Source organism: Bubalus bubalis, chromosome 19, assembly GCF_019923935.1.
Source record: "Bubalus bubalis isolate 160015118507 breed Murrah chromosome 19, NDDB_SH_1, whole genome shotgun sequence".
NCBI lineage: Eukaryota > Metazoa > Chordata > Mammalia > Artiodactyla > Bovidae > Bubalus > Bubalus bubalis.
This window is the reverse complement of record NC_059175.1, coordinates 25,981,310-25,996,423: the sequence shown is the minus strand read 5'-3', so window position 1 is coordinate 25,996,423 and position 15,114 is coordinate 25,981,310. Positions and strand designations below refer to the sequence as shown.

The window sequence follows — 15,114 nt, the reverse complement described above, 5'->3', positions numbered from 1 at the left end:
AACTTGCTGTTGAAAGAAGAAAAGGCTATGTTTCTTTTTCTCTTTTTCCCTGTAGATTAGAAAAAGTGGGCATTTTCCAATGCCAGAACTTAAACTGTCAATTTCATTTCCCAATGTGACATCAGATGGTTTTCCTGTACTGTACCCAAGTGGATGGTCATCTTCCGAGGTAAGTCGTGTGTGCCTCAGAGTTATGCTTCTTCTCTACTGCACACTTACCAAGAGGGATCATTCATGTTTGGCAACGTCTATCATTCACAGATCCTTCACATTATTTTTCAAGTCATTTTTCCCTCTGACATCTCATCTGATAAAAGACATGTTTTTATTTCATAGAACGTCAACTGCATACCCAGTAATCTTCAGGATCCTTTTGGTATCAACACTGGGAAGAAAATGATGATATCTAAATCTGAAGATATCAAACGAGGCACCATTCTGGTAAATTCAAATTAGCAAGACAAGTGCTCATTTTACCTCATGCTTTCCAAGTGAATAAATTCAATATCAACCTAAAAATAACTATGATGTAGACTATTTGTAATATACTATCTCTCATCGAATGGCATGAATGCTAATTTATACCTCTGGGCATTTCAACAGGACTGCAGTGCGTGTGAATTGGCCACCATCACGTGTAACCTGATTCCGTCTGACATGAGCCAAGTGAATGTTTCACTTATCTTATGGAAACCAACTTTTATAAAAGTAAGTGATTGTATAGTTCTCTGCAATAATTGAATAATATGAACAAATATTCATCACTTAATAAAACAAAGCAGAGTGCTTCTTTAGAAAGAACATAAGACTGGAAGCCTAAACAAATGTGATCCAAGCCTTAGCTCTACTAAATCAACTCTTTGGATGTCATTTTCCTTGTCTGTTGGGCTTCCCTTGCAGCTCAGCTGGTAAAGAATCTGCTTGCAATGCGGGAGACCTGGGTTCAATCCCTGGATTGGGAAGATTCCCTGGAGAAGGGAAAGGCTACCCACTCCAGTATTCTGGCCTGGAGAATTCTGTGGATGGTATAGTCCATGGGGTCGTAAATAAGTCAGACACAACTGAGCGACTTTCACTCACTCATTTCCTTGTCTGTTAGTAACTAAGTTATTTCCAAGGTCCCCTTTCATATATATGCTTTTTTTAAGTTTCTCTTATTCTTTCCTTTGCACTTTCCTTAATACCTTAGAACTCAGTTAAGAAACAAAGAATCGGGGAAGGCGAGGGTGGGATGATTTGAGAGAGTAGCATTGAAACATGTATATTACCATATGTGAAATAGATCACCAGTCTAAGTTTGATGCATGAAACAGGGCACTCAAAGATGGTGCATTGGGACAGCCCTGAAGGATGGAATGGGGAGGGAGATGGAATGGGGGGTTCAGGATAGGGGACACATGTACACCCATGGCTGATTCATGTCAATGTATGGCAAAAAACCACTATAATATTGTAAAGTAATTAGCCTCTAATTAAAATAAATAATTTTTTTAAAAAAGAAACAGAGTCATAGACAATCCTTGACAGCATTAACAAAGATTAGAGCTAATGTATATTATAAATTTATTGCATTATGCTATCTATCTATTTTGGAGGACATTTTGACACCTAATAAAGTCAAATCCACCTGACAATTGGCTACTTTAACACTTAATCCATTGTATTTTACATTATTTGTTTCTCTGTTAGAAGTATTTTGTTAATTATATGAAATTTCTATTTTTTAGATTTGATCATATTAAGTTGCTATCTTTAATAAATCATCAATTGTTGAATATTGGTAATTTCAATTTAATTCTAAACACATTTCTACATAAACCTCATTACCAGAGACTAGCTATGCCATACCTAACTACATGAAAAGAGGGCAGGGTTTGGAGTTCATTTTGCAAAGGAAAAATTTTAATAGAAACTATGTTATTCAGAAAAATTCTTCATTCTATAATAAGGATCTAAGTGAGAATCTGAGTGCAGAGAGGAAAGGTGGATACACAGTCATCATTTCCTACCATGAATGCCATCTGCATGTTAAATGTTTCAATCTCAGAAAAATTTTAGTTTGAAAAACTGCTCTAAAACATGGCTAGCTCTCATTGTGACTAGCTCCTTATATTGAAAATAAATTGTTTGCTTTGCAGGCACATTTTTCCAGCTTAAATCTTACTGTAAGGGCAGAACTTCAGAGTGAAAATGCATCACTAGTTTTAAGTGCTGGCAATCAAAAAAGAGAGGTAAGTGCGACTCCAAGTTTTGAAAACATTATACATTTCACTCCATTTGTGACATAACGTTTTATATTTGCTTATAGTCCCTAAAGCAGTGACTAGCGCTGCTCTCAATAAGTGACATGTTCTGCTTCAAATTACACTTGATTAGCTTCAAGTGTGATTTCAGTCTCCTTTTTTGTGAGAAACTGGGAAAAAACATGATATTTACAATTAACATGCCATGTTTGACTTTATTACTTATAACCATCACAGGAAATTGATGTTTTTATTCTTACGTTGATAACATATGATGCATTTGTAATTTTCATCCTTAAAAACTAACATTACAAAATGCAGTTGACATCTGAAGAGCAGACTTGAAAAACAATTTCTTTCCAGAAAATGCCTTTACACTGAATAGGAATACTTGTAAATTTATTTTTAAATTTTCTTCATTTAGCCATTGGGAAATAACAAACAAAAAATGAAGTAATATTCCCTGACACAAATTCATGCTGGAGTTCTTCTTAAAAATAAAATGGTTTGTTTTTTTCTCTTTTGTCCTATTGTAAAATAAGGTCAAAACACCTCTTAAACATGTGGGCGGTTGAGCATAATTTCCCTATTTATCATGAGAGTTTAAATATTTCATATGGACATCATGAGTCATAAAATTATATTTGAAACTACCAAACATTGAGAATTTTTCATTTTTTATTTCAAATTAGTGTGTGTTAGTCACTCAGTCATGTTTGACTCTTTCTGACACCTTGGAATGTAGCCCACCAGGCTCCTCTGTCCATGGAATTCTCCAGGCAAGAATACTGGAGTGGGTTGCCATTTCCTTCTCCATCAAATTAGTATCTATTTAAAATAATTACAGTGTCAGTGACTTCTGATAAGCATTTACCTTTAAAGAATATATGCATCATATATCTGGATATAATGTTTACTTACTTTATAAACAGCACTTCACTTGATATATGAAAAGTTGTTCCACATGTAGAGAAACTAAAATTTTAACAGTAAGCACCAAAAAAAAGTATATATTGTATTGGAAAGGATTTGGAAAAGAGTATGTTTGATTACTAAATACATTTTGTTTAAATTTTATAATTAGCTTTATTTTCCCTAAATGTTACTTAAATTTTCCCAAAGAGCTGTTTTTGCTACATTTTATTCTAAAGAAAAATTACACTTAAACTGTTACAATTACTAAAAATTATCATTTCATAGTTGTATGATCTTGGAGAAATCACAGATTGCATCCAGACTTCCATTTCTGTACCTCTGAGTTCAGGGAATTATTTTAGATGTGTTTAAAGTCTGTCTTCAAAGGTCTGATTCCATGTATGTCTATATTCTTACCAGCTCTGTCTTCTAGATGCATGAGCAGTGACCTACTCGGAGTCAAGTGAGGGATCTGGATCAGTATCCACTCTATGCAAATATCTTCCCTGTTAGTTTTCTTTCTTTTTTTTTTTTAATTTTATTTTATTTTTAAACTTTACATAATTGTATTAGTTTTGCCAAATATCAAAATGAATCCGCCACAGGTATACTTGTGTTCCCCATCCTGAACCCTCCTCCCTCCTCCCTCCCCATTCCATCCCTCTGGGTCGTCCCAGTGCACCAGCCCCAAGTTTTCTTTTTTATCTCTAATCTTCCCCTCTAGGTTAAGGAATGGAGATGTTCCCCATTAAAGGGAGATACAGAACCTTGAGTTGTTGTTGGTCATTGATAGCTACCCTAAATTAGTTTCCCACCCCCACCCCTCTCAGAAACATAAGGGATAGGACACAGAGCAGAAAAGCTTTATTGAGGGTTAGGTGCCACACTGAGAGAGTTTGAGTAGCTGAAACACTGAAAGCTGTCTCCTTCAAGTTTACTTCAGTTAAGATATGCAGATGACACCATCCTTATGGCAGAAAGTGAAGAAGAATTAAAGAGCTTCTTGATGAAGTGAAAGAGGAGAGTGAAAATGTTGGCTTAAAGCTCAACATTCAGAAAACTAAGATCATGGCATCTGGTCCCATCACTTCATGGCAAATAGATGGGGAAACAGTGAAAACAGTGGCTGACTTTATTTTTGGAGGGCTCCAAAATCACTGCAGATGGTGATGGCAGCCATGAAATTAAAAGATGTTTACTCCTTGGAAGGAAAGTTATGATCAACCTAGATGGCATATTCAAAAGCAGAGACATTACTTTGCCAACAAAGATTCATCTAGTCAAGGCTATGGTTGTTCCAGTGGTCATGTATGGATGTGAGAGTTGGACTATAAAGAAAGCTGAGCACTGAAGAATTGATGCTTTTGAACTGTGGTATTGGAGAAGACTCTTGAGAGTCCCTTGGACTGCAAGAAGATCCAACCAGTCCATCCTAAAGGAGATCAGTCCTGGGTATTCATTGGAAGAACTGATGTTGAAGCTGAAACTCCAATACTTTGGCCACCTGATGTGAAGAGCTGACTCATTGGAAAAGACCCTGATGCTGGGAAAGATTGAGGGCAGGAGGAGAAGGGGATGACAGAGGATGAGATGGTTGGATGGCATCACCGACTCAGTGGCTTAGGTGGACTCCAGGAGTTGGTGGTGGACAGGGAGGCCTGGCGTGCTGCGGTTCATGGGGTCGCAAAGAGTCAGACATGACTGAGCAACTGAACTGAACTGAACTGAAGATCCAATATATAGATGCTCAGAGAATGTCAACTGGAATAGACAATGTGGTATAATAAAAAATGCATTAAGGAAATGCATGCACAAATTTGTTCATCTGTACTCTTGAGATTTGTGCATCTTACTGTATGAAAATTATATCTCAATTTGTTAGCAAAAAATAAAGCACATTAGAATTAGAATTAAAGTTAGAATTAGAAGACTCCTTCAGGTTTATATGTCAACAACCTGTGACATCCTTCCAGTCCAAACTTAGGCTATTATGATAATGCACTGAAGGCTATGAATAAACCTTTAAAACATACAATACTGCTCATTCTCCCTGAGTGAAATTCACCTCTACCCTTGAGAATTTTGATTCATATGTAGTTTACTCGTTATGTATGAATTTCTGGAGGATAATATTGCAAAATTGTTTTGGTAATAATGAATATGACATGATTAGAGATTTAGAATAGATGAAGGGCCTTTTAAAATGTGAAGTCATTATTTTCTCTGTATGTAGTAATGAGATTGAGTACACTCTTTGGTAGAAAATTATAGCCTGCAAGAACTCAGTGTACTGGAAGTTCTAAGAGGTGTTTATCAATGTTAACAATCTTGTTTAATCATTTTCAGCTTGCTATCCAAATATCCAAAGATGGGCTACCAGGCAGAGTGCCACTATGGGTTATCCTGCTGAGTGCTTTTGCTGGATTATTGCTATTAACGTTGCTCATATTAGCACTGTGGAAGGTAAGAATCAGAGTTCCTTAGACTTTTCTACTTCAATTGTCAACAGCATATTGGTGAAACAAATTATGATTTATCCATGCTTTGTAATATAGTATTGTGTAGCCATTAAAAACACTGAAATGATAACCAAGACAAAATTAAAAAGAAAAATATATATCTCAAATGCTGTACACAACTTGAAACCACTTTTGTACAAGAAAAAAATAGACATATCCCAAAATTATGGAAGATCTCTCTAGAGATTGGGATTATAGGGGACTTTCATTTGTCTATAACACTGGAAATTATAAATTAAGTGTGCATTATTTTTATAAGCAGAGAAGAATGAAAACTCCCTTTTATAGAAAAAAGAAAAGAATGCATTCCTATGTCAGTTTAAGAACATAGAAGCAACAGAATTATGGTTAAGATAAAGCCCTATCCTAATCACATATCTTTATGTATCTTAAAAATTAAATGCTCTTTAATATATAAAAATACTATATTTTACACAATAGTTGCATGCCTGAGTGAGAAATGAGATATTTGTTCAATTAGTTGATGACACAGAAATCTTATACTTTTACACACTCCTGTTTCAAATCCTCCTGTAAAACTAACCTATTTTTTGTCTAGTCAATCTATATTTACATATCAACAGATGTTTATTTCCATATCTGTAGATGTTTTGCTTAAATTAAGATATGCAAAATGTTTCAATCTTTGTATCTTTTTCAAATTAAGCAGAAATGAAATGATACCTTTTAGGATAAATTTAATAGAGAATAAAATCTCATAGAAAAGTTGAATTTAATGTTTTTCTAATGAAATATCAAATTGGCATTTATTCTAGCATTTATCACCCTATATTTTATTGTTTTGTTCAAAAGCAAAATTATCAATATGTTAAAAATAGAGATTGTGGCTACATATTCATTTTTGTGATAGCTGAGCAACAGAATTATCTTTTAATCAAATAGTTTAAATAGCAAATTTCTCTCCCATCAAATTACCAACTGCTCCTACCCATTCTGACTTATCATAACTATCTCTTTTCGGGAGGTTATTCTCAGAGAAGATGAACACAGCTGTGTTAAAGATGTATGTCAGGAGCATTTAGTTTAGTAAATAGAATCCATAGCTTTTCTCCAGCAAAGTCTCCAGGACAGAATTCTCCACCATCTCAGACCTGCAGCTCTTCCTTCTGCTTTGCAGGGTATCCACGCTCTGTCTGTAATACCTGGCTTTGCCACACTGTGGTACCCAAGGCCTGGCTTAGCAGTGTCAAGGGTGCGCTTGGAACGTAGAAAATGGTTTCTTTGTAAGCACCTGTAATAGGACATTTTACTGTTGATTTCTTTCAGTATGGTCTTCTAAGCACAGCACTTGCTCATACAGTTTTAGGATACTGCTGCCAAGAGAAGAGGGAAGCCAGAGCTGATATCTGAGTAGTCTCTCTAGCTGCATACCTCTCCTTAAAGCTAACAAATAATTTTCAGCCCTGGTTCTTGGCCATCAGTCTGAAAAAAGCTGGAGAAGGAAATGGCAACCCACTTTAGTATTCTTGCCTGGAGAACTCCATGGACAGAGGCGTCTGGTGGGCTATATAGTCCAGGGGGTCACAAAGGGTTGGACACAACTGAGCGACTAACAGTGAAAAAAGCTTAAGTGTAAAAGCAAACACATTCTTCCATCCAGGATGTGACTTGATGATATGTTCTGATGGCTTCTTAGATCTTCTTTTTAAGCCCAAAGGTTTAGCAACCTTTGGACAGTCCTGACCTGTAGGTTCAGTTAACTTAGTCACATCAGTGGGAATGCCAGTAATCAGAATGGTATTTCCACAGTAGAGGGGAGGCAAACTAGCACTTATTGAGTGTTTACTGTGTGCCAGGAACCGTTTTCAGCTTTTCCACTTTAGATATTAACATCAACCCTATGAGAAAGGCACTATTATGGACCTCATTTTGTAAGCAAAGAAGCTGAGGCATAGAAAAGTTAAATATGTTTCCCAAAGTCACATGGATTGTCAGTTTCAGAGTAGAGAATCACCTGGGCCATTTCACTTTTGTGTCAGCGCTATTAACCCCCTCACTCTATGGTCTCCCTTGCTTCTAGTTACTCTGTTTTCTTTACAGTCTTTTCAACTAAGTCTTTTAACTATATTTTATACTTGGGGACACTGAAGCAAACGGAAGTTAACCCCTCTAAGAGTTCTCATCTAGTAAGGGACTGGGTTGAAGCAATGCCTTTATCCAGTATAGTCCTCTGCTGCACTCTATGGGGCAAGCTCTTTGCTCTGGAGCTCCAGGCATTGGTTTTGCTCAAGAAGGTCATGAACTCCCTGAAATATATAAAAATATTTGGTATTGGAGTGATAGTCCCTGGTTGGGTTCAACCTTTCAGCAGCTCTGTTATACTGGAAAGATTACTTGCCCTCCTCCTGCCTGAACCTCCCTGAAGCATTTGGTCTGCAGCAAGCTCAGAAAAGCTACCCTCATCCCCACACACCTTTTTAGACTAATTTTAGACTAGTGGAGCAGAAACCTCAGGACTAGTCTTTCTTCATTCTTCTTCCAAACCCCAACTGTGTGAGAGTTCATCAAAACTCTCAGTTTGAGACTTTGTGCAGGAAGCAGGTGAAAGATTCCTCCTGGAACTAGAATTCCATGTCAAAAGGCACAGTCTCTGTAGCTTTATCTTCATAGCATGCATAGAAGAGATTAAGACTTGACAAAATCTTAGTAGGTGCTTACTATACTTAATCTTGATGGGAGAAGGCTTTAGAGGACACAGGTTTAAATAGATTGGGAAATATGTCCTGAAATCTGGTAACACCTGCGAAGGGAGAAGCTCAGTCATCATAACCAAAAGGATAGAATGAGATGGTCCACAAAGGAACCCTGAGAAATCAGATTGTTCCTGTCTTAACTTGATCTTACACTGATGTCTAAAGATCCACCCTTAATGATTTACTAATCCTATAGCTTTGTTCCCTCATCCAATATGCACATTGTGAGGGGAGTGTGAGTGGGGGATAGTACTGCTATCCAGTAGCCTTTTATATGTTAATATAAATGTTTTGATGATGGACAGGGAAGCCTGGAGTGCTGCAGTCCATGGGGTTGCGAAGAGTTGGACAGGACTGAGCGACTGAACTGATAAATGTTTTCATTCAACCCTTATTCCATATTACAACCGTTGAGCACGTATTTCTGCCAGGGACTGTTTAATCAGACTTTTGCCACAGGGTTTTTAATTAGGGGGGAATACAAATAGATCATTAAGTAAATACAAAAAGAAAAAGAAAGTGAAAACTATAAGGTAAGTTTGGGTACTGGAGACAAACTTAACTTGTTGCGAATGTTAACTAGAATTGGCCCTGTCCAATTTGAAGCTATGAACATATATTTTCCTAGTTTTCACTCTAATCACCCAACTTGCACTGAAAAACCAATGTTAATAGAATCAGTTGGTAGAAAACCTTTGTTAACAGGAGTTAAGTTTTAAAACTAAGCTTTTAATGTATGAAAGCAAAGGAAGGTTGAAAAGAAGCAAAAAAAAAAACAACAAAAAAAAAAACTTGAGAGGGAAGAAGAAAAGATCAGGAACTGGGCAGGGCAGGAAAGAGAAAAGTCATGATTCACCACCTGCTTTTGTGAGAGCTTTGTCTGATTTATTTTCGACTCAGGACATGCAGGTACAAGTTCAAAGGCTTAATGGTTTGTGAATCCAGAATGTGTATATTTGGCTCAGAGAAAAAGGCCTGATACATGTAGGAGAATTTGTATTCTAGGGAAGACACATATATTGTTTCTTCATGTTCATTTGTTCTATTGTCACCTCTTTTGTGATGTCTCAGTTCAGTTCAGTTCAGTTCAGTCGCTCAGTCGTGTCCGACTCTTTGCAACCCCATGAATTGCAGCACGCCAGGCCTCCCTGTCCATCACCAACTCCTGGAGTTCACTCAGACTCATGTCCATCAAGTCGGTGATGCCATCCAGCCATCTCATCCTCTGTCGTCCCCTTCTCCTCCTGCCCCCAATCCCTCCCAGCATCAGAGTCTTTTCCAGTGAGTCAGCTCTTCGCATGAGGTGGCCAAAGTATTGGAGTTTCAGCTTTAGCATCATTCCTTCCAAAGAAATCCCAGGGCTGATCTCCTTCAGAATGGACTGGTTGGATCTCCTTGCAGTCCAAGGGACTCATGATGTCTACCACCAACTAAATTCTGGAGTGGAGGAAGACATAAAGCCCTGAGTAAAACTTCTCTAATTTAAAATTGCATACTTTTCACCATTTATGCCCTTAGAAGTCTCAATTGTTTTATAATAATTAAGAAAAAATAGGATTCCCTTGCATAATTTACCACAACTTTATGATTAAAAGGGACCTTCCCTGGTAGCTCAGTTGGTAAAAAAATCTGCCTGCTGTACAGGAGACCCAGGTTTGATCCCTGGGTCAGGAAGATTCCCTGGAGAAGAAAATGGCAACCCATTCCAGTATCCTTGCCTGGAAAATCCCCTGGACAGAGGAGCCTGGCAGGCTGCAGTCCATGGGGGTCACAGAGAGTCCAGCACGATTGAGCGACTAACACTTTCACTTTCTTTCATGATTAAAATGACATGAAGGTGCCACATAAAGAATTAACTCACGGTCTTTGCCTGAACTATTATAATCCACTCTCAAATTTTTTAAAAGAATACAGATTTAAAAGAATATTTCTCTAGGACATTTTTTTTAAAAAAAATTTTTAATACCCATGTTAGATTAGAATATTGCAAAGGTTCCTTCCAGCTCCTATCCTTTTTTTTAACATAACAACATAATGGGCACAGTCATGTCTGACGCTTTGCAACCCCATGGACTGTAGCCTGCCAGGCTCCTCTGTCCATGGGATTTTCCAGGCAAGAATATTGGAGCGGGTTGCCATTTCCTTCTCCAGGAAATCTTCCCAATCTAAGGATCCAACCCTCATCTCTAACATCTTCTGCATTGGCAGGCATATTCTTTATCCTTTTTTAAAAATTATTATTCTATGTAATTGGAAATAATAAAGCACTTGTAATTTTTATCACAATGCATCATGAAGAGTGACCCACCTTCATCACTATGTGGAATTTTTCATATGTTCAATTACTTCATTTTCATATCCAAATGATACAGGGTGTTTTCAAGAGTCTTTTTATGTCAAGCCTACATAGATGGATGTGCTAATACATTTAAAGTTAATCCAGGGCTTCCTTTATGGCTCAGTGGTAAAAAGTCTGCCTGCCAGTGCAGGAGACATGGGTTCGATCCCTGGTCCAGGAAGAACTCACATGCTGTGGAGCAACTGAGTCCATGTGCCACAAATATTAAGCCGGTGCTACCCAGGAACCACAGCTGCTGAGCCCATGTGCAGCAACTCCCAGAGCCCACTCCACAACAGGAGAAGGCACCACAAGGAGAAGCGGAAGCATCACAACGAAGAGTAGCCCCCGCTCACCGCAACTAGAGAAAAGCCCGCGCAGCAAAGAAGACCCAGCAAAGCAGAGCCAAAAATAAAATATACCTTATTAAAGTTAACCCAGACAACTCAGAAATCTCCCCAACCTCCTAGCCATAGTGTACCTACCAGATTCACCATCATCTCTAATGACCTCAATTTATGACCATTGATTATTCGATGGAAATTTCTCTGACACGTGCTTGAAAAAGAAAGATGATGGCAAAGTCAAGACAGGGCTGGATAACGACAGTTTACGCGTCTCCCAAAATATTTTTCCAGAGCCCTTTAAGTTTGCTACATATATTAGTTTCTTTTTTTTTTTTAATCTGTTCTTCTGTATCATCTAATCTACTGGGGGGGGGGGTGTTGTTTGTGGGGTTTTTTTTTTCAATTTTATTTATTTATTTTGGGTGCACTGGGTCTTCGTTGCAATGCACAAGCTTCTCGCTCTGGTGGCTCCCCTGTTGCAGAGCACAGGCTCTAGGCATGCAGGCTTCATTAGCTGCGTCAGTCAAGCCCAGTAGTTGTGGCACAGGGGCTTAGTCTCACTGAGGCGTGTGGAATCCTCCCAGACCAGGGATCGAACTCAACTCCCCTGCGTTGGCAGGCGGATTCTCAACCACTGGACCACCAGGGAAGTCCAATAACTGTCATTTCTTGACATTCAATATTATCTAATAGGTCAGTTGAAAAGAATACCTCTCGATTATTTTATTTGTATTCCCACAGTTGCTAACATTTTACTAAGCTAAATTTTATCTGAGATTAATATTTATTACCTAAATTCAAATAACTAATTGTGTTATGTTTCATATTTTCTCTAAGATTGGATTCTTCAAAAGACCACTAAAGAAGAAAATGGAGAAATGAAATATTTGGAAGAGAAGAAATAATTATTCAATAATCCTCAGGTTTGCCTCAAATATGTGACAAGAAATTAATAAACACAATCAAAGACATAGTCACATAACTTTATGTAATCCATCAGGGATTAGTCACTTAGAAAATAACAGATCAAGCAAGATCCAAAAACAGTACCGTAAAGATATATTTTATAAAATGTTGAAAAATATTTTAAAATAATTACTCATTTTTGTTGAGTAAGCAAAATTACAAAGTGTTTTGAAGATGAAAAATAACCTGTACAAATATGTTTATATATTAAATTACCAAAGTATTTAAGGAATACAGAAAAAGATTTTTATGATCATTGAAATATTTACTTTCAAAATAGTATAAATTAAGCTTTTTCCATTGATTCCTGATGGATATCCACATTCAGCATGATAGTCAACATATGTAAATGCAAAGAAAGGAATTTTACCTGAAAAAGATCACTTCCCCACATTTAAATGAGAAAAATTTTCCTATATACAGTATAGACTGAAAATAGAATCAAATCACAGAGAATACAGTCAGCATCTTTATGTTGGGTTCTGTACTTGGAAAATTTTCTTTCCAAAGTGTTTGTAAAATAGTACAATTGAGCTGAAATTTTATCTAGGAGAGAAAATCAAGAAACACTTGTTGAAAAGCAAGTGCACTGAATGGATTAATTTAAGCTTTTATAGAACACAGTTTTGATATTGAACTCTGAAACTCAAAACCCTTTTATACTAAAAATAACAGCAGTTTTATGTGACATAGCACTGATTTGCCATGAAAACTCATGTGTGCAGTATATGCAAAAATGATTTATGATAATGTTGATGGATGCTGCAGAAATGCTGGTCATCTTTGCTGGGCAGCTTTTGAACATGAAGGGTCCCAGGATGTAACCCAAAGTAAGAGTTGATTCAACTCTTTGGTACATGGTTCATTCAAACCCTCAAGCTGTGAGAGTATGTTTATTTTTAATCTTTGTAAAGGTATTTAATTTTCCAAACACAATGCTTTTTATGAAAAGACAGTATTTCATTTCAGTATTGCATTTTACCAACAAGCCACTGCTTTTTGAGTGTGGCATATCAATATTTAAATATATCTCCAGAAATGCATTTTAAAGACTTTCAAGTTTGAAACCTCACACCAACAGAAAGACATCACACTTTTGTATGAGCTTCTTTGTTCTTGAAGTAATCATTATGGTGCATCGGACTCTACTGTAGCATAAGTTCCTAGGTTGCTCCATTTCTTGAAAAAAACAACAAAAACAACAACAAATGAATGAATGTATGTGTGAACTACTGCTGTAAAATTGGCTGCTACTTCTGCAGCAACTCCATCTCTCTACCTGATTAACTGTCACAAGATCAGAATCCATACTCATCTAGAAAATCCTGGGCTCTACTTTTCTCATAAAGCAGCAAATCAATGGAAAATAATCAAATGCCACGGATTTCTTTTTTAAAAACTAATTTCCAGGGAATTATCTGTGGACTCAGAGGCAGCCGACCCCATGGCTCTCTACATCTGCATCTAAAATCCTGATGGTCAAAGACAAGCACCTGGGGAGTGCTGAGGACATCAGTGGCTAAAAGAAAGGCTGTCTCTCCAGAGATTTCGTATCCTCTTGCTGGCCTGTCATTTGTTCAGAAATGTCCTGTATTAGAATTTTCTTCATTCCCACCATCTGTCTCCAAGTTCGAAAATCATTCTTTCCACCTGTCTTTTGTCTGCTCAACAAAGCATCTCTCATATTTGGAGTCATCACGGTGCACACCTCCAGTGCCCAGCCTGCTTAGCAGCTCTGTTCCAAGCTCAGCACATTCTTAGAAATAAATCTGATAGATAAAATTTTTTTTAATTCACACTTGTTCTCTGACTCCTAGATAAGGCATTCACTGAACCAGGAGTATGCAGATTTCAACTAAATATATTGTTAACCCAAAGGGGAAAAATAGAAAAGATGACATTTTTAACATATTAGAAAAGAGGGGAAGAGGTATTTGGCCAGATTAAAGCGCTACTTATAAGCTCTACACAGTTTTCAGCATAAGTCATTCATGGTTTTTAAGTAAACGGTTAAATGAGCCAGATATCCTGTTTCCCTAATATTGTAATCTTTTGAGGCTTATGTGTGTATGTGTCTATGCATCTGTGCACGTAGGTGTATAAACACACATGCACGCGCACACACACACACACACACACACACACACACGCATGCATGCATGCCCAGACACAGGTTGAAGAAAAAATACCTCAACACCAAGTGACAGTTTACAAGAAATAAACACACAAAAGCTACACCACAAGAAAAGTTTGATTCACCCACTTTGCATATTCTTTTCACTTGCTTTAATATTTAACTTTAGCATATAGTTATGTAATATCTAGATATCATGAATGTAGAAGCTTTGGCTAAAATAATGTCAGCAGTTATCCCAAATTAGCTTTGTACAGATGTCCTAAAACATAATCAATGATTAGGAAATATATAAAACTCTATTATTTTAAAACATTTAATAAGAAAAGTGATACAATTATGAACTTTTATTGGTTAAATTAAATTGCAAAAAAAATTTCTTTTTTTAACTTTGATATGTTTAAAAATTAATTGTTGCTTTTGCTATAGACTGAACTATGTAAGAAGTCCCTTCCAATACCAAACCTATAATGGTATACTGGTAAATTATTTAACAGCTGACTTTCCTGGAGGGAAAAAAAAAGAAAAATCCCTGATTTGTGTCATTAGCCAGTTTTCATGATCTAAATTGTTTTGTCATGGCCATTTTCAAGCTACTAACATAACCCTAACCAGCTTGTAGAACTCCTGAAAATATATTTGTCAGTTCTCCTGTATCAGTATAAGCTGGCTTCAGCACACCATTGAGATAGACTGCGCGTGTGCTAAGTCACTTAGTCGTGTCCGACTCTTTGCAACCCTCTGGATTGTAGCCTGCCAGGCTCCTCTGTCCGTGGGCTTCTCCAGGCAAGAATACTGGAGTGGGTTGCCATTTGCTTCTCCAGGGGATCTTCCCAACCCAGATTAGATGATAATGATATAAATAGATGATAGATGAATATGATAGATAAATAAAAATATAGCATGTATATATATACATACACAAACATGCACAATAT

The 15,114-nt window shown here is 37.0% G+C and overlaps 1 protein-coding gene across 1 annotated transcript in view; it reads left to right on the top strand.

The window, feature by feature from the left end:
- ITGA1 (integrin subunit alpha 1) overlaps positions 1–13,834 on the top strand; it is a 167,258-nt gene extending 153,424 nt beyond the window's left edge. Inside the window, exons 24-29 of the mRNA XM_025270534.2 lie at positions 56–169; positions 337–441; positions 604–708; positions 2,139–2,231; positions 5,505–5,621; positions 11,914–13,834. Coding sequence (XP_025126319.2) covers positions 56–169; positions 337–441; positions 604–708; positions 2,139–2,231; positions 5,505–5,621; positions 11,914–11,958 — 579 coding nt within the window. The 3' untranslated portion in view covers positions 11,959–13,834. The remainder of the gene's footprint in view (positions 1–55; positions 170–336; positions 442–603; positions 709–2,138; positions 2,232–5,504; positions 5,622–11,913) is intronic.
- Positions 13,835–15,114: the final 1,280 nt, after the last annotated feature.